At 39.0% G+C, this 24,628-nt stretch overlaps 1 protein-coding gene across 1 annotated transcript in view; it reads right to left on the bottom strand.

Moving 5' to 3' along the window:
- Positions 1–3,959: 3,959 nt before the first annotated feature.
- Positions 3,960–24,628, bottom strand: part of ptprt (protein tyrosine phosphatase receptor type T) — a 251,571-nt gene continuing 230,902 nt past the window's right edge. Inside the window, exons 27-35 of the mRNA XM_079241579.1 lie at positions 22,272–22,426; positions 17,182–17,317; positions 14,912–15,061; positions 14,539–14,712; positions 14,314–14,445; positions 13,884–14,009; positions 11,913–12,076; positions 5,361–5,496; positions 3,960–4,033 (exon numbers count right to left, since the gene is read on the bottom strand). Coding sequence (XP_079097705.1) covers positions 3,980–4,033; positions 5,361–5,496; positions 11,913–12,076; positions 13,884–14,009; positions 14,314–14,445; positions 14,539–14,712; positions 14,912–15,061; positions 17,182–17,317; positions 22,272–22,426 — 1,227 coding nt within the window. The 3' untranslated portion in view covers positions 3,960–3,979. The remainder of the gene's footprint in view (positions 4,034–5,360; positions 5,497–11,912; positions 12,077–13,883; positions 14,010–14,313; positions 14,446–14,538; positions 14,713–14,911; positions 15,062–17,181; positions 17,318–22,271; positions 22,427–24,628) is intronic.

The following is a 24,628-nucleotide window of genomic DNA, read 5'->3' as shown; positions in this document are numbered from 1 at the left end:
GTGCTGAAGACTCCAAATAACCTTGTTGCAAGTTCTCAGAAAAATAAAACATATTAATAACCCTGTTGGAGTGGAACAAATATATTACTGTGCCACCAAGGAGCCCTCCGTTGGCCCCCAAGATAATGACATTTCAGTGAGAGCAAATGAAATGGGCCAATTTTCAAACTCATTATGAAGTCGGCTCTGAAAGGGAGAGAAAAGGAAGCAGAAAGTGAGTTAAGAATACGAGACAAATGGTGGCGATGGCAGATTTGTGTTTATCTGTCACACACTCTGTGTGTGTTATGTATGCTTTGAATGTACCTTTTTTTGATGTGTGTGCACATGCATCAACTCAGGCCAAAGCCAAACTGACAGACAGCTTCCCTCTGTGGAGCCCCTCAGTGTTTCTGATTGATCGTCATAATGCCGAGGTACAGCCGCTGTCCTTGGTGCCTATGCTAATCACAGACTCATGCATATTTATGAGCTCCTTGGGAATCAACCAGCTAAATAAAGGATGAGGCCGCTTGCTTGGAGCTGCGTTCATCACTGACTCTGATTGATTAGAAAGAGGAAAAATCAGCCTGTAAAGACCTGTGGTTTCAGTTTTTCTTCAGCACAAGGATCCTGATTGCAGCCTGTGATTGTGGGAGACCTAACAAAAGGTGAAGATATCCAGATTAGGTTAGATCGATGTAGTTTGAAGACTGATGTTTCTACATGTAGCTGTTTTTTTATTGGTTGTATCTGCTGCATCCATTTGGACATATTTTAACTTTTATGTTTAGATTCTGGGATCTTATTACCTGGTTAATATTTCAAGTGCACCAAACTGAATCAGGATAGGAAGCAATGAAATTAGTTGATTTGCTTTGGTTTTAACTAACTGCCTATTGATCGCTTTTCTCATTCACATTGGAAACAGATGCTCCACTTCAAGGTTGGGCTAAAAAAAAAAATCTAATTTGATGTCAAACTTGTTTACATTTTAGTACAAAGCTCCACTCTATTTTTAAGGTTTGGGTTCAACTGAATATCTTTAGTTTAAAAGGAAATACAGACTATACACCATCATAAAGTACTAGAATTAAAGTATCCGTGTTGTTGGGATTGTTAATATTCTGAAGAGGTTTGATTTTACACATTTGCTGGGTTTGTTGACTTGACTACCGAAGCAGATGCTTCATATTTCAAAGGTCCAAACATGAACTTGCTACAAAACTCAAACCAATCCAAGCAGAGGAACATAAAAAAATCACCAGATTGAGATCAATTTTGAAACCGTGTATAAACTTTTTTTTTTTTTTTTTTTTTTTTTTACTTTTAAAGATCTCCAACTGAAAGTACAGAACCAGAAGCCTCCAATACTTTTTTTTTTTTGTTTTGTTTTTTTTGTTTTTAATATAATACACTCATTCAAACTAGCAAGTATTAATAAATGTAATGCCAGCCCAAACCAGATGAAAGGAAAGTATTCCTCACCTAACTTAACAGTCATATGGACTATCCTAGTTGGAATATGCCATTGGTTTCATTCTGGAATATGTGTGTGATCCAAAATAGACCTGCAGCTGTTCATACTGTACAAATTCTCCAGCTCAGTCAACCTTGCACTGTTACTTTGCTAGTGTCCAGATCGTTGCTTTAGTTGTCTCAGAAAGCAGTATTTGTATTTAATCATCTTTTTAGTCACTACAAAAAGACAAATAGACAATTTTTCTGACTTTAAATTCATAATTTCATGACATTCTGTGAGATATTTTATACCCAAATCAAGAATATTAGGTCATTAAGTAAAATATTAAAGCTTTACGTGATGTGTGTTATTGGTATAAAAACCAGTAATGTACAGCTAGAATCCCACAAATGTGTTGGACCATCAGATTGCTCTGGGAAAGAATTTAAATCTCATTCACATTCAATATTTTGGTCCCTTTATTTCAGTTTAACCACATTTCAAACAACAAAACAACCAATGGTAATGGCATCACCAGATCTAAACAGCACTTTGCTAGACAAATAATCAGCCAAATATTATTTATACAAAAAGAAGTGTACAAATTCAGGACAAAAATCCAAAAGAAACAACAGAAACATAATATAATACATATAAAGGGCCATGAACAAAGCAAATGAAATAAAGCCTCAGTGAAAATAAAAGGTTTCTGGCATTCACATTGTCTTCTGCACAGCACTGTTACTGTCTTTGCCTCCGTAGGTCCAAAAACGAGCCTGAACTCAAGCAAAAAGCAAAATGCAAACACAGACTCAACAGTTTGCCACAACATCTTATACATGAACGTTGATTGATTCTTCCCGTGAGCGCTGAAGCAGAGTTAATCTTGTCAAATTGTTCCACACTGCATGATACAGAATCTCTGCAGAGACATGACAGCTGACATGAGGATATTTTCTCTTTTTTACAGAAGTTCACAAGATGCTAAAATAAAAAAGTACATGCTTCTGGTTTATTCTTCCTCACAGCTGTTAAAGGGGACAGAAGAGGAAGATGATAACAAAGATCTGCATCATTTTGATGACTCTCATTAAGCCCCTCCCTCCAAACTTCTGAACTTTTGTACTGGGAATGGAATTTTCAGACGTGCACACCACACTGTCCTCGGTCAAATCTGAGGCTTTGTTTATAAATGAGGGGTGAATGTGACCCGTCTTGTCTCAGTGTGGCGGTTTTTCAAAGATGGACACCAAGCTGGGTAGACGGGTTGGATTTTTACTTAAAGCGCATGGTTTTATGGATCTGATGGAATCAAGGACACTTGACTGAGTTTGTATTTCAGATCAGGATTCATGTTACTGAAGTCTGATGTTTCTTGTCTGATGCCAGCTTTAAATTGCAGAAATAGTAGAAAAAATGTTTGCAAAGATTCTGGCTGTGTCCGTATTTACAGCTTTCAACATGCTAATGCTCAGAGTCACACCTAACGTTGCATCACATGGATCAATTTAAAAGAGGAAAGTTAACAAATCTGCCTGTTTAGATTCTACACCGTCACCATGTTGCCTGAGGGTTTGTAATCAGGAACGCTGACACATTTACAGCGCAGCATGAGTTCAGATCGTCTAAACTGCGACTGACATTGACCTGATATCTTATTGAAGGGGCATGTTGGAAATCATAAATGCTGAAAATGACAAACACAGCTTTTCATTGTTTTAAAATTACCTTTAGTTGTTGTGATCCAGGCGTTTGTTTGTCTGACTGTGGTTGTCTTTTATTTACAGAAAGGGTGGATGCACACTAAGATTCTGAAGAAAAAATATTTGGCCTTAAAAATAATGTCATAGTTCTCATTTTATGTCAATGATTCTGCGTTTTATCCCCCCTGCATTTTGACTGAGCAGCAAATTTTAATTCAAAATAAAAAGAAATAAAAAAAAAAACTGTCTGAAGACGTCATTGATTTGGTCTTGTTGCAGTTTACAATCCCGAGTATTAACGTTTACCTGGACAAGGGGCACTGTCTGTAAGGATTCAAATTGTTTTTGATTCCATCAATCAAGAAAATCTTGGAGTGTGCATCCAGCCTTGAGAGGGAGACAACATTCAAGGCGTAGAATAGAGCTATAAAGGAGATACTGTACAGTAGTCACATCACGGCCCAGCAGAGAGGACAGAGAAAACAGAGGGAACAAAAGGCGCTTTTTTTTTTTTTTTAAACATCTGATTTACTTTTTTCAACATGTCATCTTTTCTTTGTACAAGTGTGTAAAGTCCTCCATCTGTCTGCAGAAGCAAACACACAAAACTCACCGGTGTGTGTTTGTTGTTGTTGATTTTTTTTCTTTCTTTACAGGTCGCGCGCGTGTGTGTGTGTGTGTGTGTGTGTGTTGTCGTCACAGGCACACATATAGGTTTGACACACTCACACACAGTCACAGGTAGGATTCATGTCAACACACAGCAGTTCTGTTGTTTGCGTGTCCTGGTGTGGTTGACGTCACCAACAGCGGAGAGGTTCATCCTGCGGTCCAATCAGAAGGAGTTGAGCGCCTCCAGAGCCACTTCGTAGCAGAACTTGTACTGTTCCTGTAAAGGAGCAAAATCGGAAGCAGAAAAGACTTTTTAACAACAAGAAATATATTATATTTAAACATCAGAACATCTTTTCTTTTCATAATCACAACTCATTGTTTATATACATATATATACATATATATATATATATATATATATATATATATATATATATATATATATATATATATATATATATATATATATATATATATATATATATTATCATCATCATATCATATATCATCATCTTCATCACATACTTATTTGCATTTCATTAGATTTTTCCTTGCAGCTCTGCACTGCCAAGTTTATAAAGTGCATTGGTGTAACTAAGAATTTGTAATTTTTTTTTCTTCCTTGTCTTATGAAGACCAGCAGGGAGTGAACGTCTGTCTGAGCTTGTCTGACAGTCTTCATAACAAGGCCATGTGGGCACAATTATATTCGGGTCATTGTCTACCTGAGTCTACAGGCCATCTGTCTGTTCGTAGTGCTCCACTTTGAGATGAAAGAAAAGATGACTCTGAACTGTGACATGACAGTCCTGGATTAACGATGTAAAATATCTGCCTTCAGACTTGAAAGTCTTTATAAGGTAAATATGTATTTCATATTGTACACACTGTACACACTCAGTGGGTGGGACTATTGTGTTCTGAACATAAAGAGGCTAGTTAATATTACAAACAAAATGCTACAGAAATATGCAACCTTCCAGTTAAATGACCACATCTTTCTTTTTTTTTGTTACAAATAGAATGCTAATTCTGTAGATGTAAATAAGGATGTAAACAAATCAATCAAATTAAAGTAAACTTGATTTACATCACACTTTCTGTACAGGTGCATTGCAAAGTGCTCTACAACATAAAAACACATAGATGTACCCACACAACCAACCTAAACACACGAACCCCCCCCCCCCCCCCCCCCCCCCCCCTTCCCTAAAACGTCTTCTAAATACATTGTTACAGTTACTCTGAAAACCCAGCAAAACTATTCCCACAGTGAGGAAAACAGATGCATCAGTAATTATGTAATAATTTTATGGCCATAATCTGAACTAGAACCATAACAAATGCAGATTAAATTCAAGTAGTTTCTGTGGACTTGTGTTTTCTTTTATAACAACTTGAACATTCATGGTTGAAGATCCACCTGTTCTCAGCTGCATTTGAATAGTTTCTTTACTTTAAAGTCCAAATCTGCATTGTTTTAGTTTAGCTTCAATATTTTAAACTTGCTATAGAGATAATGTTACTTTGCCTACTGAGTCAGGATGGGTTGAACATTATGTGTGTGTGTGTGAGTGTGTGTGTGTGTTATTACTCCTCACCATCGTCTCCACCATGTTTGTCTTGTTGTTCCTCAATGTTTTGACAGTGTGGAAAACGTCCACGATGTTCTGCTGCTGGATCATCTCATTGATGCTGCAGATGGCACAAAACGTTCCAGAACGACCCCCACCGGTACTGTAGGAGAAGAACGGTAAGGGTCTTTATCAACAGTCCTCAACAGTAAGCAAACCAGAGTTATCACATGATTACACAAAAGGAAAGAATAAAGTTTCATCTTCATGAAGAAATTGAGATTATCTGTGGAAATGATCCAGAATAGTGAAAAAAAAAAAAATATATATATATCCCCGAAATAAAACAAAAAGGCATTTAAATAAAAACATAAATCCCTTCACGCTGCTTCATCCTCACCGCACACATCTGCAGTTCTACTTGTCACCAACTGATGTGAAGCATGAGCTCACTATAAGGCTTGTAACGTGCTGTAACCAAGGTTTCACCTGCGTGGGCAAGGAAATCCTTACGTGTCATTGGCTGCCATGAGTCAGGTATTCTAAATCCTCCATCATCCACTTTTGACTTAAGATCATTCACAATTTCCTGTCTATCATTGATCTTCTTCATATGTAGAGTTCTGTATTGTCGGATAAAGAGGATAATCATGACACACACACACCCTCTCATACATCCTTTATCTTTAAGCAGTTGTTGCTGTTAAGAAGGTGAAAATTAGATCAGTCATACAGGTGGTCACCGTACCTAATGATAGCGTCACAGTTTTATTCAGCTACCTTCCACACTATACTAATGTGATTTACATCACTGGGACGATCCACTGGGAGGTTAGTTCCCACCGGTTGGTATGTTTCTGATTGACAGCTCAGTGCTCCAGATTTTGCTTCGTGTATTTAGGTCCTTGAATGTTATATCTCTCCACAGAGAGCAATTAATACTGATATTGACTAGTTAGCATGAATATTAGCCTCTCAATGCTGTCACAAGCCACCTTTAGTCTTTTGTTATTTCATTTGATGTTATCTATTAAAAAAATTTAATATTGTTCATGTATTCACATTAATATTGTTTATTATTGTATTTTCCGTGCTAAAAGCAGCTGCTTTTTTTTCACACAATTCCAATCTTGCAGCTTCAAAAATGACACTGTTATGTGTGGATCTTTACTGACTAATGAGTCATTTTGTGCTTCATGCACACCTTCATCATGTAAAAGACACAGATAAATGCATATGATGCAGCTATTAAGTTAAAACTGATCAATGTTGCTGTAGAAGAAGGAAACAGAGCGGCTGAACCTCAGTGAAGGTGCGGCTTATATGCAGGTGTGCGCTATATAGCCTGGAAATTGTAACCATTTGTGGTCATAAAAATGTACTATTTTATTTCATTCCAGTCTTTTTCTTTTTGTTATTTATCTTTCCTCATATTTGTTTATTTATTTTATTTTATTTTTATAGTAAATCAATTGAGATATTTTTTTGAGACACAAGGGGTTATGACGTGAACTTTGTCAAACAAAGTTGCCATATTTGTTTCCAAAACACACAACAGGCAATGTCATTACTTGGCCACTAAATCTATTCAGGCATTAAAGTCCCTGAACCTAAATATCAGATCACTACTGACCATTTAGACTTTGTAAAGCTGCTGGTTTAGTTTACAAGAATCTGCTACTGGAGCAACATAAATAGTAAACGTCTGCTATTTATACAGCACTTTTCTAGTTATATTTTGACCACTCAAAGTTCTTTTACACTTCATGAAACATTCATTAATAGATACATTAGGAGGCAATGTGGCGATTCAGTGTCTTTCCCAAGGACAATTCATCTCTGGGGAAGCCAGGAATTGATCCACTGACTACTCTTTTATCTGAGCTTTTTCTCAGGCTCGTCAAAACAAATTGCTAATTTTTTTGTGCCAGGACTAGTAAAAGCTATTATCAAACAAACTAAAGAACACTATTTTCATACAAACGTATAAATAATTTGTCAAACATATTTTAATATTTTTTGTTTGGTTACATAGCAACAAATCGAATAAACACCAATCAACCACGGCTGAATCATCCTTCGTGTTTAAAAAAAAGGAAACATCATCGGGAATTTCACACGTTCTTTAGTCTAAATGAGTGTAACATTTAAGGACCTAGATATACCAACTAAAGTCTGACGTTTCGCAGCTAAATGACAGCATCTGTGCAGATTTTGCTTAAATATATCTGTGTGCTATAATTTGGGAAACTTTAGACACACTACAACTGTTGTAATTTTCCAAATGATGCTTCCCCTCAACCAACAACATTAACGGCTAATTCACCATCCATCTTGCATTCTACCAGTACTGTCAGGTCTCTCCAGCCAGAATAATGCAATCTTACATTGATTCTTGCCGAATCACTGGCACTGCGCCATCCTCTCTTTCTTTACCTCTCTTTCTCCTCTTGTGTTGTTTTGATGCAGCTGCCACGGTGCTCATTCAAACTCTGTGGTTTGTTGATATCCATTTGCTAGCGCATGACACTGTGTGTAAAGCTAATGATGCACATAGGTAGTTGATGTTATTTTGGCCTTGTGCTTCTGTGAGGGCAGCATGAGCTGCCACACAGTAAACGTCTGGTAACTTTCTTTTTTTTTCCTCAGTTATGTAAACACTTTAAAGATATACTTTATCATTTTTTATATTTTTATTGGCTGGGTTGACAGGGGTTTGACTAACTGGGTACACACACTCAGTTAACTTATATTGTCACTTTGTTAATTTGGTTTATTTTGTCACCTTATCAATTTGCTTTGCTTTGCTTTCAGTTAATATACTTTCCTTTTGACTTGCCAGTTCCTTGGTGTTCCCAAGCCTGCCAAAGGAAAGAGTCCTGGCTGCACTGGAGCTCCTTAAATTAGGCTGAGGCCTAATTGGGCAGAACCATCTTTTTTTAGGAGGGAAGCGTAGGAGGGGTTTAGGTCTTTCTATTGATTGTTTGTCAGTTGTCTTTTGCATTATTTAGGAATCTCAAATTGTTTAGTTTTTGTCTTAACAGGTTACATGTAACATTATACTGATTAGTTAAGTTTATGTTGTAGTTGGTATAGGGTATTGTATTGTCTCCCCCTTCGTGTGTCAAAATGGCCTGATCAGCCAGTATATATGTGTCCCTTGCGTGTCAGTTAGGTAGGTCAGTTAGTGTTTGAGTTCCTTATGTTAATGCCTAGGTTGACGTTTGTTTTCTTTGACCTCTTTTATGGGCCCAAAGTTATTGAACAAAAAGATTGATTTTGACATTTTTGTTAAATGAATGTAGACATTATATTTTTCTAAAAAAATTCCTTGTGATTCTCTGGTTTTTTCGGCTTGGTTCCTCACAGTTTCAGTTGATTCATCCATCATGAAAACAGATGCTTAATATTTTTTTTTTTTTTTTTTTTTTGTCTTGTCCAGCATTTAAGCAAGCAGACTGATGTTCTGGATGCTGTGTTCTGCTGAGCAAATTTATTTTGCCAAGGGGAACTTTTGTAGATGTAATGATCCCCTTGTATTTCTTGATTCTTATTTTATTTTTCAATTTGTTTTGGATAATAGCTTGTATTACAGAGTTTATGCTGCTGGATCCGACCGGAAAGGACAGGAAAGGGGCAGAAAGAGAACAGAAAAGAGAACATAAAAAAACAAAAAAAAAACAAAAGAAAGATATCAATGCATACATGTATATGCACATACATACCCACCTACATATATATGTATATACACTCGCACATACATTATATATATACATATATACATACATACATACATATACACATACATACACATGCATACACACACATGTACACATACATGCATACATAAAGATAGATATACATACATACATATACACATACATACACACACACATATATATATATATATATACATATATACACATATACATACTCACATACATACACATACATATACACATACACATACACACACATACACATACACATACATACATACACATACACATAAGTACACACACATACCCACCCACACACATAAATATATACACCCACACAAGCCAACTCTAGATTCGTGGAGAACAAAACCGTTGACAATCATGAGGACCAGAAACTAGCAAGTTAAGTCAAAAAGACAGAAAGAGAGCTACCTGCTGTTAGTGAATAAACTTGCTGGATGACTCAGTGACTGTGACACATGCAGAACATTCATGCAGAACATTCAGAGTGGAACGTGTTTAGAGAAGAGTGATCATGCCAATGTGACCCCGCCCGCCTACAGCTAGAGGAAGGCCAGGAGAACCCAGAGACCCGGGTAACCGACAGTCACCCCCAGGTACAGATCCCAACCCCCCCACTCCAGAGCCAGCCATGCATCTGCCCAGGAGGTGGCGAAGGAGGTGCCCAACCAGAGTCCCCCGCAGTCAGGGGGAACAGGCCCCAGCAGGCCCAGGCCGGCAAGGGCCGATCCCGCCGGGCACCGGCCACCTAGGGCAGACAGAGCGCAGGCCCCAGGGCCCCAAGAGCCCGTGAGCAGCCCCCCGCCCCCGCAGGCAGAGGGCACAGCCCACACCGACGGAGGACCAGGATCCCCAGACCGCCACCCAGCGGCAGCCAGGTCGCACCCCAGCGCACCAGCTGCGCCCCCGGGTACAATATTTTTTTTTAACATTCAGGTACTTCTAAAGTGAAGCAGCTATACAGAAATCCTCCCCTTTCTGCATTAACAGTGGCAGCACGGCCGCAGTGGCTGTCCATCCTGCTTACATATCATCGCATTAACTTTCTTATTGAGGTCTGCTATTTATTGCTTTCCAAAGTGAAAGTGTGAAGTGTTAAATAAACAAAGAACACATTTGTTATTCTGCTTTCACTGCATAAATGTACTTTTTTTCATTGGACTCTACACCTCTGGTGGTCTCTGGCTATGGATTTTTATATTTGAGGCTAAATTTGAGATGCTAAGGTATTCCTGATGCATTTCTTCCCTGACTTTGTGTTTGTGTTTTTAAATTTTTTTTTTCCCCTTGCATCTATGTGAGGCAGGAAAAAAAAAAAAGTGAAAGAAAATACATTTTACATCAGTGCTGTCAAATAGGTCTTAGGGCTAAAATACATTAATACTATGAAGCTAATTACAGACACCAAAAAACTCCATAAAATCAGAACAGGTCAAGTCTCATGAGGTAGAGAGTCAAGGCAACCGAATAACTTCCAGTTTGACAAGAAATGTAAGACAGAATTTCATCTGCAGCTGAATTCATTCTGTAAGTTAGGTCTGACTGACAATTTAAGGGCTCCCAACAACTCTCCAGAACTATACAGAGTATGTTTCCCTTTGAGTTCATGTTCACAACATGCTTTGAGATTTAAACGGAGCAAAAGATTCAAGCTCAATTATGTAACACTTAGCGTCTTTCATTTTATTTCATGTTTTTGTGGCAATTTGAAACCACATTTATTCCAGATATGAGCTGTGTCGTGCTGAGAGTATTTCAGCTCCTTGATGGGAGAAAACTGACGCCTTTTTTCGTAGCTCTCATTCATTTAAAATATCCACCTATAGAGGCCATAATAAACATCACAAACCGGCGGCTGCAATTGGAGTGCTGCTACCCGCTAGTCTCTAAAAGGTTCTCGCAGTCTTATTTGCTAAACTTGAGACATGTGCTCAGCATTTAAATAGCCATCGAGCTCAACCTTCAGGACATGTGAGCATGAGAGCAGGAAAACAATCCATTTTCAGCCCACACTGATTGAACCATCATGTTTCTCTTTATCGCTGGTATTACGGAGTGTGTGAAATCAATAGTTGGGGTTGATTAGCCGGTGTAGCTGTCTTTGGCTAGAAGCAGAAAAACCCTCACATGGATGTCTCTCACTTTTCTAAAATTGGCTATAATGACTAGATAATTAACTTTTATCTTTTATGCATTTACTTGTCAGACATCAGATTTTTACAGCGACAACATACATGTTGATATTTTAAATCATTAAAAACGATGTTTGAGATTATTTTTTTTGCTGACAACAGTGAGCATTAAGTGATTTGATTACTTCATATGAGCTGCAGAGATGTGGCTGAAGTAATGTTTGAAGCGAGTGTGTGTGTATTAGTGTTAGGAAGTTCACTGTAATCTCCTTTCTATAGATTTTGCCGCCTCTGTTTCCTCCCTCATTACGAGCCTCCTTTCTTCTGCTCGGAGAGGAGTTTTATGAAACTGAGCGGTGATGGTGCAGATGGTTTCCAACACATAAAAATTGATCTAATCAATAGACATTAAAACTGGACCTCTGGACAAAAGCATTCGCTAGAGACCCCTCATTACTCACGGTTACAGTCTGTGCTAAAAGATTGTACAAGAAAAGGCATAATATCAGAAATTTACGACCCATTTCTGGGTTCCTTGAATACTCTGAAGCAAAACTTCAACTGTGGAGAGAGGATTTACAGCAAGATCTTCCATCTGGTAAGCAGGACGTTGCTTGTGAAAATGCTCAAACTCAAACACTCATCTCAGGCTTAATGAAGGAACACTGTGTTTTATCTGGTGTGTGTAAGACTGCCTAATAACTTACAGGCAGTGCACCACAGTCCTCCCGTCTCCTCCGTCATACTGCTCCTGCCACTTAGCCAACCTCCTGACCAACTGAAGGATGGAGCGCTTGGAAAGAGGCGTGTCCCTGTAGGCTGGCCAGCCAATGAACTGGAAGTGCTGCACCAGGCGGTAACCATCCTGCGGCTGAGGAGAAAAGATTTTAATAATGTAAAACGTCACAAGTAGTTCTGCGTGGTGCTGCCTAGAGCTCGACAGGATTAAGGCCACCAATGACTCTTTAGAAAAGCAGCGAAACTAATTCAAAGTTGGAGGAAACAAATAAGACAACAAGCCCTGAAAGGAGTCTGTCGCTTTTCCAGAGGTGGTCTCATTTTGTTACTGCATGGTTTTTGGAGTCCAATTAGTTTTTGTTTTTGAACAAATGTCTTTTGAAAACAAACAGGATTGGATTCAAGTCATTGCTCATAATGTTTCATTCAATTTCATGGCAGACATGGTGTGTTTTCCGTCTGGCCCATGGCGGTTGGCATCCACCATGAATGCCAAACCCTGACATCACTGTCAGACTGATTTACTGCTACATTTACATCCTTCCTCCCCCTCTTTAATTAACACAATTTCCTTTCTGCTTTTTTTTTTTCTTCATCCCATTTTTTTTCATTTATTCCTTCATTATTATGTTGGTTTTTTTTTCACAATTTTACCCCTCATATTTATTTGTCTCAGACAATTTTCCATCCGCCGCTTTTGTTCCTTACTTGACAGCTTTGAGGTTGGTGGTTCAGACTCAGCTAGCTTAGAGCTGCTCTCAGAGTGAGATGTGCTGTTATGGCAATGATATGAGCCATTTCACACTACACTGATGATGTGTTTGAGAGAGACAGAGTATGAAGAGGTGGTGGGGGCACAGTTCACTCAGTGCTGTAGGGGCTTGCAGACGATAAGGCACCGCTGGAGTTTTACTGTCATGGATGGGTGAAAAATGAGATGAGGAAGGAGTAACTAGAGGAGGTAAGAGAGGAGGAAATGAAGGAAGGGAGGGACAAGAGGGGGAGGTTCATAAGTGAAGAAAGTGGAAAGGTCTCCTTACAACAGTCAGAAAAGGGGAATGTGTATCCTTCATCACAAGTCACCAAACCAGGCCTCAGTTGGTAACTGAATCATCCTAAAATGCCTTTTTTTTTTTTTTTAGGTTAGATTGACAATCATGGCACTGGCTGTGATCAGCAGATTCATGAAGAGAAAAGATAAAGATCTAGGTTTTATATGTTTAACTCTTTAAAGCCCAACCCATGAAATCATGGTGAGAAAAGTTCAATTTTTTGAACATGAAGCCTTTATTTGGCCCATTAATAAAATGTAACAAAAAAATTGTAACAATTCTTCGAAAATATTTACCATTTAAATTTATGTGATATGTCAAAATTATTATAGTGGAATGTTCTGCTTCATGGTATCTATTAGAGGCAAGAAGACCCGTATTGGATTGTGTTCAACAAGATTTTGAGCAACGTTTTATCCCAAAAGTGATGCAAAATGTCTCAGAGACTGTGTATCAAATATGACTAGTTTGGCTTTATAGGGTTAACTTAAATGAGATTGAGTTCTTTTGATTAGAATCCTTGTCTGTTTGCTTTGTTTGGGTTACTGTGAATGTGCAACCAATTTAGCTCCTCTCTTAAGAAGAGAGGAGTGAACGTTATCTCGGTCCAGAACCGAGTCCCCAATCAGAGAGTCTAGCAGACAATCCTGGTGTGAATACATTCTGTGTTGTGGTGCCTGACCTTGAACTTTATCCTGCTATCCAGTCAAAGCTATTTTAAAAACCGAGTGAAGTGGTGTGACTCGTCCAGTCGCTGCTTTAAATTTAGACACCGTCTCAGCTGCTGAGTCTGGATCTTTTCCACAATGCTTTCACTTTTTCAAACTGTTAACTGCTACCTCTGTTAGATTAAATTAAAACGTTACAAGAGAGATTAAAACTCAGTACCCTGGCCATGTTGCAGATCCTGAAGATTCGGTTTATGATGTCCTCGTCGATGTCCGCCGATATAAACTCCACTTGAATTGGTCCATAGCAGCACGAGTTTTTCTCTGGCCAGTACTGCATACATAACTAAAGAGGAAGGGGGAGATAACAAACAGGAACAAACTGAGAAACAAGCTAAGAATTTGCACCTAATTTTCAATCACATGGAGTAAATGAAGCTGCTGTAAGTGATTCTACAAGTTGTGTTACAATTTCTCTTCACAGGCAGATTGCTCAAAGATAGCGTAGCTTTGATGATTGAGAAAACCCAGGAGGAAAAAAGAACTTCAGTCACAATTCTTCTGCTCATCTCAGTCAGCTTTAAATCATTAAAAAAATTGAGGAAAGTTTGTAAAACAGAAACACAGAACACGTTGGTGTGTTTACGGACCTGCGCAGCATCCATCTCATTCAGCATTACGATAGAGGAGCAGTTGTAGTCGAACACAAGCCTCCAGAAGTCGCCCATGGTGTTTGGCAAAGGATGCTGGGTAACAATGAAGGCTGCTGGCTGTTTGTGGCTCTATAGAGTTAAAATGGATCAGGAGTAAACATGCAGTAAAAATACCATGAAGACTCAGGAAGACGAAGAGAACCCATTCAAATATAAACCTACATCCATCAGTGCAGCATTGATGTAGTTGGAGCTCTCTCCATCCACAGATATGAGGAAAGGCAGGCATCGGTCTGCTGGTAGAACGTCCATGCTGCGGTTTTTATCGTGGTTTCTGGGCAGCAAACCCACACTGCAGTCCTCAGGACGGACTCTCGGGGTCACGATGTTAAGGGTCTGGTGGATGGAAAACACTGGATTAAACCCACTCTGACTTTACTCTCGTGAACTGAACAAGAAAGTGAGCAAAGAATTTGACTGAAACCTTCAGACTGTAGAGACCAACAGGCACATAATGAACTGACCTGGGAACAAGGCTGATGTGGAACTGTTTAGTTTAGAGGGTGAGAGTTGGGGTAAATGTGTGCCTGCTCACCTGGAACTCGTCTTTGATCTGGCTAGAGTTGGTCTGTGGGTCCAGCCTGCTGATGTTGTAGTAAATAGCTCTGAACTCACACACCGGTATGGCTGTGTTCCCACATAGACACGCCTCCAAAATGGCATCGTGAACAAACACATACTGCTCCTGCGATATATAAATAGTGATGACGGTTAGGTAATTCTCCCGTTACGTGCTTTAGATAAAAGATAAAGACTACAGTCACTGTCTTGAGCTTATGTGACTGAACTGTATATAAAAGTTGAACATCTGGTTGGTTCGTCATTCCAGAGATTAATGATCTATTTTTTTTTCTTACTTTTTTACGCATTTGTCTTGATTCATTTTGGTCTGAGAGAGAAGAACCAACAAGTCTACAACCAACAAATTATGACAACACACTAATAAATGTTATTTCCTTTTGTATTATTTACCTCTTTGTTGCATCCTGTTGGGTAATCAACTACTCTTAAAGATTTTTTTCTGAGCATGTTAAGTAAGTCACGGTCTTCATTTCATTTTTGACAACATTCAGATCCCATTTTCTTGTTTAAGTTGTTGTACTTTTGATTCATTTGCATTTTTTGAGAATTTTCTTGATGAATGAAACCCAGGTTCCAGCCTAACCTGTCTGTTACTGTTCTGACTGTCACACAGGGTAAAATGCTCTGACCTCCGAACAGGAAGGTATAAACTCTTTATCTACCAGTGATTCTGTCCTTTCTTTCTCACAGCAGCAAGAATCAATAACATTTTCTTTTAAAAAAAAGCACAGTGTCGCGCTCAACTGCATTATCAAGCTCAAAAAAACACTATGACCTCTGTAATTGTTAGCTTTGTGCATGCACATATATAATTTGTGTACTTTAATGGTATACTTTGTGACAGCCAGGAAGTGAGGTAAAAAGGCCAGGTTTTTTTTTTTTTTTTTTTATGTTCTTGAGTCCACATCTAATCTTTGCTGCAAGCTTTCTGATGAATGCATTGACCACTGTGAGATACAGCAGCAGGCAGGTTGCATGCCAATGTCTTGCTGCCTGTCCCACAATCTGTTTTATCTTGTGTCAGTGTAGTTTTTATTTCACTGTCTCGTGTGTTTGTCTGCTGCCTCTCGCTTTTTCAATTTGCCTCCAACGTTATCTCTCAGCCCCTCTCTCTGCTGAATGTTAATTGTTGCCCTTCTGGCAGAGAGGAGAGTGTAAACGCTTCACTGAAATGACCTCTCCTGGCCATTACTTACTCTAGTAGCGCACACACGCACTCTTTGCATGCAAAAACACATGTATGCACATCGGCACATACACGTGGACCCACACGAATGCACACAAACTGTTCTTCCCTGGTGCCTTTTAAGAGATTAATTGCTTTGTGTGTGTGGAGCAGGATTATAATAGCGACAAGCAGCTTCGACACTCACACAAATTGCTCCCACACATTCAAAGTCAGGGCCGGATGCATTTAGCTTGGTTTCAGAGGCATAAAAACCGACGAGTGCACACACACACACACACACACACACACACACACACACACACACACACATAACCAACCCTTTATACTGCCTCACATGAAAATGGTGTGAAGTGGTGCCCTGGATCACTTTTCTGAACCTTACACTTCTAAAACTCGTTCACCAGGCAGTGTGAGCCGGAGCCATCAGTCTCAGAAAGAGTCTGTTTTTTTGTTTGCTGAAAAAGTTGACTTTCTGAATATACGAGGTTTTCATCAGACACAAAATGCAAAGCAAAGGAGGGACGGATTAGGGCGGCTTACAGTAGCTTAGACAAGAAATGAATACTTCTGTTCCGTAATGAAGCAGCCAACATTTTAAGGCACGGCTCTTAAAACATGACGGATGGTGGAAAAATTAGAAGAAATTAATCGACTGTGTAAAAAGATTGCCAACACCAAGACCTCGGCTGAAAAAAAACAACATTTTCAAGAAAACCAGATCCTCCATGTTATATGATGTTAAACAACAGACCGCAAGGAATTAAATGGAAAACTTTATTTTTGATCCCACATGCTGGATGTTTTGGATTAGTTTAGTTTTAAAGTTTGGTTACTTTATGTCTGTCACTTGGTCAGAATCTCTACAGGTCGCACCAAACTGGCTCGGTCTGCAAACATTTCACACTATTGTGGGAGACATTATATATCGCTACACGTTTTCATCTTTTCTATGAAAGGCATCATGTTTGGACATGTTTTCTGTCTGTCCATGCACATTAATCTCTCTGCAATGGCTGGGTTGTTGTTCCACCTACCTCTGTCTGAACCATGTTGACTCGCTGTGACCTCAGCTCTCGGATACAGTTGAAAATGTCCACAACTCCTTCGTTCTCTGCCATGTCCAGCATAATATCCACAGCAATGAAGCAACCTGTCCTCCCTGCCCCAGCGCTGCAAAAACACAAAACAGTTTGCAAGGTTAGAAAACACCCCTGCCACAAAAGGGATGCAGCTGCTCCGGCTCCGTTAAAACGTAAATGAACATCCCTTGGTGTCATAACTTGGTCATAACGATGTAGGGAAATAAAAATGACTGAGGTGTCTTTAATTATCCCTTTAAATCAAAGTCCTTTACAAATCTGTGAAATACCTTGGTAACAAGCAGAAAGTAGCTCTGAATCTACAAATATAATCTGATATTCATTCATTAATCAATTTTATATACCACTTAGTTCAATTAAGGGCCATGGGGGGTGGAGCCTATCCCAGCAACCTTGGAGGCTAATGCCGTAATTTATTATGTTCAGCAATTTAATTGATATATGTTTTTACTTGTAATTATCTGATATCTAAAGACAAAAGTCTTCTTTCTCCAAGGATAATAAAGCAATATTTCCCAGATCTAATGAAGGTCCTAGAGGAGACATACCCACTACCAAAACTGAATACATAATTTGGTTTACAGCCAATGCAGTCAATGCATATCAGTCTCCTCTTCGACCACCAACAAAACATTCAGGTTCATTCTTACACCATCAATGCTGACACTGAATGCAAGTGGGGTGAAGTGTCCTGTCCAGGGAAACAAAGACAGATTAAATGGGGAAGCAGGATTCAAACCAACCAACCCTCTGGTCACTGGACACCCAATCATTTGTACATATAGATCTGAAACGAAACATCTTTAAAGAAATCGCATTTGTTGGATGAGAAGCAGAGCTCACTATGTTGGTTTCAGTCAAGAAAAACTTGTAGCACCATTAGAAGAGGATTAAAGAAGTTTTCTGAGACACTAATTTTCATATCTTTTGTCTTAGGTTTTACCAGACAAGAGCACTAAAAATACAGCCACACTGCTGTGAGGATGACAATGATGGCGATAATGAAGGATTTTTGGTTTATTAAAAGAAATGAAACAAAATTGTTCTGAAGTTAACTTTGAGAGTTTTACTTTTCATGTTATATGGACAACTGATTACACAGATCTGTGCAGTTATGGCCATTATCAGGGGCATGCTGCGTTAAAAAGGATTGTGTAGGGAGTTGCTGCACCACAGGGGAAAGGTTGGTGGTGTGAATACACACACACACACACACAGCTACGACTCATGAGTTCAGTAAAGCACATACAACGCACGCAGCATGTGTCCGGCATGAAGCCGATGTGAGAGCTCACTCTGTCTGGAGGAAAATGGTAGCTGCTCTATTGTCACGCAAAAATGCAGCGACTAATTCTCCATGTCAGATGGAGAGGCAGGCCAACAGATGGAAAGATGGACAGAATGAGCAGGGGAGAGAAGGAAGCAAAGGCAGCTAACGGCATGAAGAGGTTGGCGACTGTGAGTGATAACTGTGGTTATAACACGGGGAAGACTGAGGAAGGATGGAGGGATGGAGAGGGAGCTGAGAGAATGAGGTGGAGACAGATGAGAGGAAGGGGGCAAAAAACCCATCTTTCATTTTGTGAACCTTCTGACAGTTTGCAGAGACAGCGACAGAGAGAAACAGGAGAGAAAAGAGAGATAAGAGAGGGATGAAGCGATAGAAAGGAGAAGAAGAAAGCAAAGGAGGGAGCGCCTCGCCAGATTACCTGTCAACGTCTGTGATTAATGTTGAGACCAGAATACTGCTGGGCCTCTAGTGTGTGTGTCTGCATGTGTGTATGTGCTGTTTGAAAGCTTCACGACACGGGCCAATGGCGTCAGAGTGCCCCCGGAAATTGGAAGTGACTGCCATAACTTCCTGCCTGTCTTTCCGCATACTTCCACCACGATGCTCTGTTTATGTGTCCGCCCTCCCCTTCCTCGTTTGTCTGCCCACTGTTTTCCTCCGATCGCCGCTTGTTTCAGAACTTTTGTCAGTTAATTTTTCCAGAAAGAGGATTTGGAGCCATTGAGCTTGTGGAGGTTATGAAGTTTTCATGTAAAATCCATACTGTACTCAAGTATGAGAATTTAATATTTATAGGAACTTTCACTGTATTTTTTTTAACCGCTTTTCAAATTAATGTTGGGTCTCTGCTTATTCATGTGTGAAAGACAAGTTCTACAAGGATTATTTAACAGTCCGATCATGTAACCATGGCTGCAGAATTTCACTAATAACAAAAATGTTCCTCTACATGCTTTAACATTTGGTTAGTAAAGCATAAAGCATTAACTGGGTGATAAACATGTTTTTTTGGGGGGTACAATACCCCAACAAACTTCACCCACAGAGTTGTACTCCTTGCCCACTCTTATGCCAGATTTTAATGGTATTAACATTTGTTGTGTCTGTCCATGTAGTTAAAATATGCTGAAATGATTTTTTTTAGTTGCAAAATACAAATAAGGCAGAAAGGCAACTGCACAGCTGTAATACTGGCATGCCAACCAGGAAGCTTATCAGCAGCAAGCATGAGGCAGACAGCAAGACAGGAAGTTTGCTGCTTAAATAGATTGGATGGTTGTGTGTATTACTATGTGGCATGGAGAAGATGAGGCAGATCACACAGGAGCCAGAAGAGAAAAGTTCCCTGCCTGAGCTTTATATGTGATGACGTTTTATCATAATCATCACTGTTGATAACGTTTATACAATTCAGCGACACAAATATTCAATTTTAAAATCACACAAAGAATTTCTGGCTTATTTTTTAACATAGTTATTAGTATTTTGTATCTAAATTTAGAAAAACGTGGGCCTAAAGAAAAAGAAAATGTTTGGTGTGGACAGTTTGTGAACAGGTGATTGCGTGAGGCTGTTAAATCTCTTTCAGTTGTTTCCAGGGTTCATACTGTTAATCCCAGTGTAACTGCCCATTAAATATCGTTCCTCAACGAGGCGTTCCCACCTAGAGGAATATATCTATTTGAAAAGCTTGAGACAAGATGAGGCTTTTTTTTTTTTTTTTTCCTCAGAGCTCGTCATTTTACTGACCTTTTAAAGCTTGTGCATCCTGACGACTCAGCCCTGGTGGTTAAGACTTACATCCAATAAAGAACAGAACAGGCGGGTTAAATGTGCTGTCACCATGGGGACTCAACACTGTCGCTGTTTTTTTTTCCTCTCTTTTCCTAGCAGTGGTGGGCTGAGAGTGGGGTGGAAGGTGAATCTGCTTTTCTGATGCCTACATTTTAAAGGTTAACATCATCGATCTAATTTATGGACACAAGAGAAAAGTGTTTGAGAGGGGGGTGTTAGCATGGCGGTACTGGTAACCCATACATTATCTCAGCAGGAAATGCGGTGGTAAAGGAAAGGCAGACATTACATATGTGTTATTTTTCTTGTTCAGCGTCAATATTTGGACAGCTGATCGGAGTTATTTAGGAGTGCTTATTGTAAAAGGATTTGTGTTTTTCTGTACCTTGCACGTTTTTCAGTGAAACATCTGGTATATTCAAGAGATTTTTCTTTGTGTTTATGCTAGTTAGCTTACCACTAACGTTTATCACAGGTACCTGTTGAGATCTGCTGTAGTTGGGGACTATTATCTGGTGTTTTCTCTTCTTCTACAATCAGTGTTGATTGGTGTGTTGTAGATCACATGGCTGCCAATTATGTTCTGTGTTTATGTTGAGAGTAATGATAGCAGGGCATCGGGTGTGAAGGCCAGATGGTATTCTGTTTATGGTAATATCAGAAATTATCCAAACTATCTATTGGCTTTTACTCCAAGTTTGAAGCTGCAGTCTGAGCTGCAGCACAATGTTTTTCAGCTGAAGTCAACTGGGCCGTTAACTGGTTTATGACATCATATTACATTGGGCGCCATGTAGTGATGTGATAACCAGTTAAATGTTGAAATCAGGTTTCAGTTTGTATTGTTCTGATAGCATTTTGATATGTGTCGATATCTCAAGGTCGGTCAGGATCTGATTTTCATTTGATTCGATTTAGAATCCACTGATTGATATCCAATCCAATCCACTTTATATAGCACATTTTATAAACGTAAACAGTTTCCAAAGTTTCACACAAGTCAAAGAAAAACAATGTTACAATACTAAAATAGAAACTATACTAAAATAGCAATAAATACAAATAAGCCTAAAGTCAATCACAATAACTAGGCAATAAATAATTTAATAAAATAAAATGAAGCAAAATGAAAAAAAGACACAGAGGACCACATAACTCACGCAGTGGTAAAAGCCAGAGAATAAAAGTGAGTTTTTTAAGACGAGACTTATAACACTCCAGGGTGGGGGTGTTTTAACATGGGGGGGGGGGGGGGGGGGGGGGTATTCCACAGTTTAGGTTCTGCCAGAGAAAAGGCCCTGTCCCCCCAAATATTGAGCCTCGTTTTTGGGACCACAAGTTGGCGCCGGCCTTCTGACCTCAGAGTGCACAGAGGAGATATGAAATGATACCATACCACTTTTATTTCTAAAGCACTTTAAAACCAACACACAGCTGACCAAAGTGCTGTACAGTAACACAATATCACATGTAATTAAACAGTCATTCGCTTTCACATGAAAATCATAAAAAGCAGCTCAGATATCATTTAACATTTTTATTTCTAAGGTATTTAAATTACTTAATTTAAATTAAAAAAAAATGTCCTTATAACAAAGACAGATCAGTAAAAAGCAGAAAAAAAGATTTGCTAACTGAACTTAAAATATAGCCATTTTCAAAATAAATTGTTTTTAATGATAAATGCTTATTGTGTGCTGTGATGGACTGGCAGCCTGTTCAGCGTGTGCCCTGCCTCTCGCCCCCTGATTTCTGGGATAGACTCCAGCTTCCTGCTACTCTGAACTGGACTAAGTAGTTAGGAAAATGGATGGATGGATGGTTATTGTACTGACTTTTGGAACAATGTTTGCAACTTTGGATCACTGTAATCGGCTTATTAACCACACAATTGATCTATCAATGTAGATGGATATATTGTTACACCCCTAGTTCTTACCTGCAGTGTGCCACAATGGGTCCAGCATCTGGAGGGTTCAGGAACTTGACCTGTCGTATGAAGCCCAGCAGCCCAGTGGCATAACAGGGAACGCCGTGGTCGGGCCAGCTGGTGAAGTGAAACTGGCGGAGTTCGCGGATCTCATGATGGCCCTTCTGAAAAGTATGAGAACACATTACACTAAGTTTCACATTTTGCTGCAGTAATCCAGGAAATGATTCTGTCTCCTGGAGACAAGCGATGGCCATTTCATCTCTTGATGATGATAAATGTACAAATGTCACAAAGCTTTTCATACTCTTTTGGGGAAGACTGACAAGAAGACATATCATGGTTCAGAACCCTAATTTACAGCAGGGATTTCAGGAATAAAGGGGCCTTGAGGCCTCTTTGGCTTCACATGTAAAATAAATCAATCTTGTGGATGTCAAGATGGCGCTTTGGGCCACTTCTGGGAATGAGAGGCAGGAAGACTTATCGAGGCTCATTTGCCTAATTTACAGGGGAGATCTGAGGAAACTGAAGGCCACGCAAGCTCCATAAAAAAAGATTAATTGATTTCACAAATCTCATGATGGCCCTTTTGGGAGAGGCTTACAGGAAGAAATGCCACTCTCCAGCTCAGCCGCCCAATTTACAGTGCTCCTCGAACTCCTCCTTACTTTATGAGGTACTTAAACGGCGAAAAGCATGCAAATATCACTCAAACAAAGAATCAAGGTGGCAGGTAGAATACTGAAAGGAAAGAAAAGAAACAAATAAACTAAGAAACACGACTGTTGCAGAGATTCTTTGGAAAAAGTTCCCAATGAGAGCGTTAAATGCAGAAGCAACTGCTTTTAGACTTTTTTGGTGACATGTACAAACGGAATAAAATCATGTTTTAATTCAAAGTGCGTCTTTCAGACATGCAAGAATGCATGAAGATTATGGTGTAAATTTTGACACCATATACCGAAACAGGAAGACGTCTATTATATCTTTTTTTTTTATTCATTTATTTTTAAAACAACAGAGCAAAGAAGGGGTGTGATATTCTACCTCCTCTATAAATCTGTTCAATTAAAACCTTTGAGATGGAATGTCATGACTTTCTGTAACTCTTTGAGAACTTGAAAGACGAACGATTTTACTTCCAGTTTCCTATTTTGAGTTTGTACTTTAACCTGTCTGTTTATAGCCAGAAGATTTCTATATCAGACACTTTCCTGCTTTAATAATTCATAACAATTGATTTCTCCATCCTGTTCTAAACTAAAACGAGCTTAAATGGAGAGAGCCGCGTCTTCTTCGGTTCAGTTTACTCTCCAAGAACAGAGTGGAGATAAAACTGTTGTTATTTTGGCTTCCATAAAGACATGGTTGTAGGAGATTATTTGTTTTGACAGAACACCTGATGATAACCAGGGGGAAAAAAAAAAGGATAACACAGGAAGGAAAGCAAAAGAGGTCAGGGAGAGGAGACAAAGAGAAAAAGCTGCATGAGAACAACAGAGAAAATGGAAAGTGGTGTTGTAGCGAAGGATGAGAAACAAGCCTGAGAAAGGAAACAGACAAAAAAGAGATGGTGAAAAGAGGATTGGAGGGAAAGATGAGAGAAATAAAACCCAGAAAACCACAAAGTGATTTGATAACTCGACTTCTCATTGATTTGCTCTCCTGTGATGTTGAAATTACTTTTCTAAATCGATAGACAGCAGAGTCACAGTCAGGGCCTTGCATTCATGATAAGGTGCCTTTTCTTTTTTTTCAGTTGTTGTTTTTTTTTTTAAAGGACAACATTAAAATGTGAAGACTGAGATAAGCATGGGGAAACATTTAGAATGTTTTCCTCTCCACACTAGGGAGGAGGTAAATAACTCATAATCCGGTTTCTGTTCTTCACCTATCTTTGCAATTGGGCTGATAGTAATATGTTATAATATATACACACACACACACACATATATATATATATATATATATATATATATATATATATATATATATATATATATATATATATATATATATACACATTGTGTGTATATATGCCGTATGAATGTCATTCAGCTACATAATTGATGCTTTTTTTACTCAGAAAGCAGATATTTACCTGGACATTAGTGGGATTGTTCTGTGTCTTACAGTCTCGGAGTCTCAGCCTTTTTTGACAAGCTTTTTGCTGATATCTTTAAATAGTAGGTAAAAAGGTTTTCTGGACCTATGTAGGATTTCCAAAGCTCTTATTTGTATGTTGGCTGCCTTTAACCTAATCTCTGTCAAGATGATCCCACAGTATTTTAGTCATGTTGAGACCTGGGCATCATTCCATCAGGCCCGTTGCCAGTTCTTCTGCCTTTTAGCATCTCACAGCT

Source organism: Telmatherina bonti (assembly GCF_933228915.1).
Source record: "Telmatherina bonti genome assembly, chromosome: 6".
In the NCBI taxonomy this organism is placed as follows: domain Eukaryota; kingdom Metazoa; phylum Chordata; class Actinopteri; order Atheriniformes; family Telmatherinidae; genus Telmatherina; species Telmatherina bonti.
This window is presented reverse-complemented; position numbering and strand designations above follow the sequence as displayed.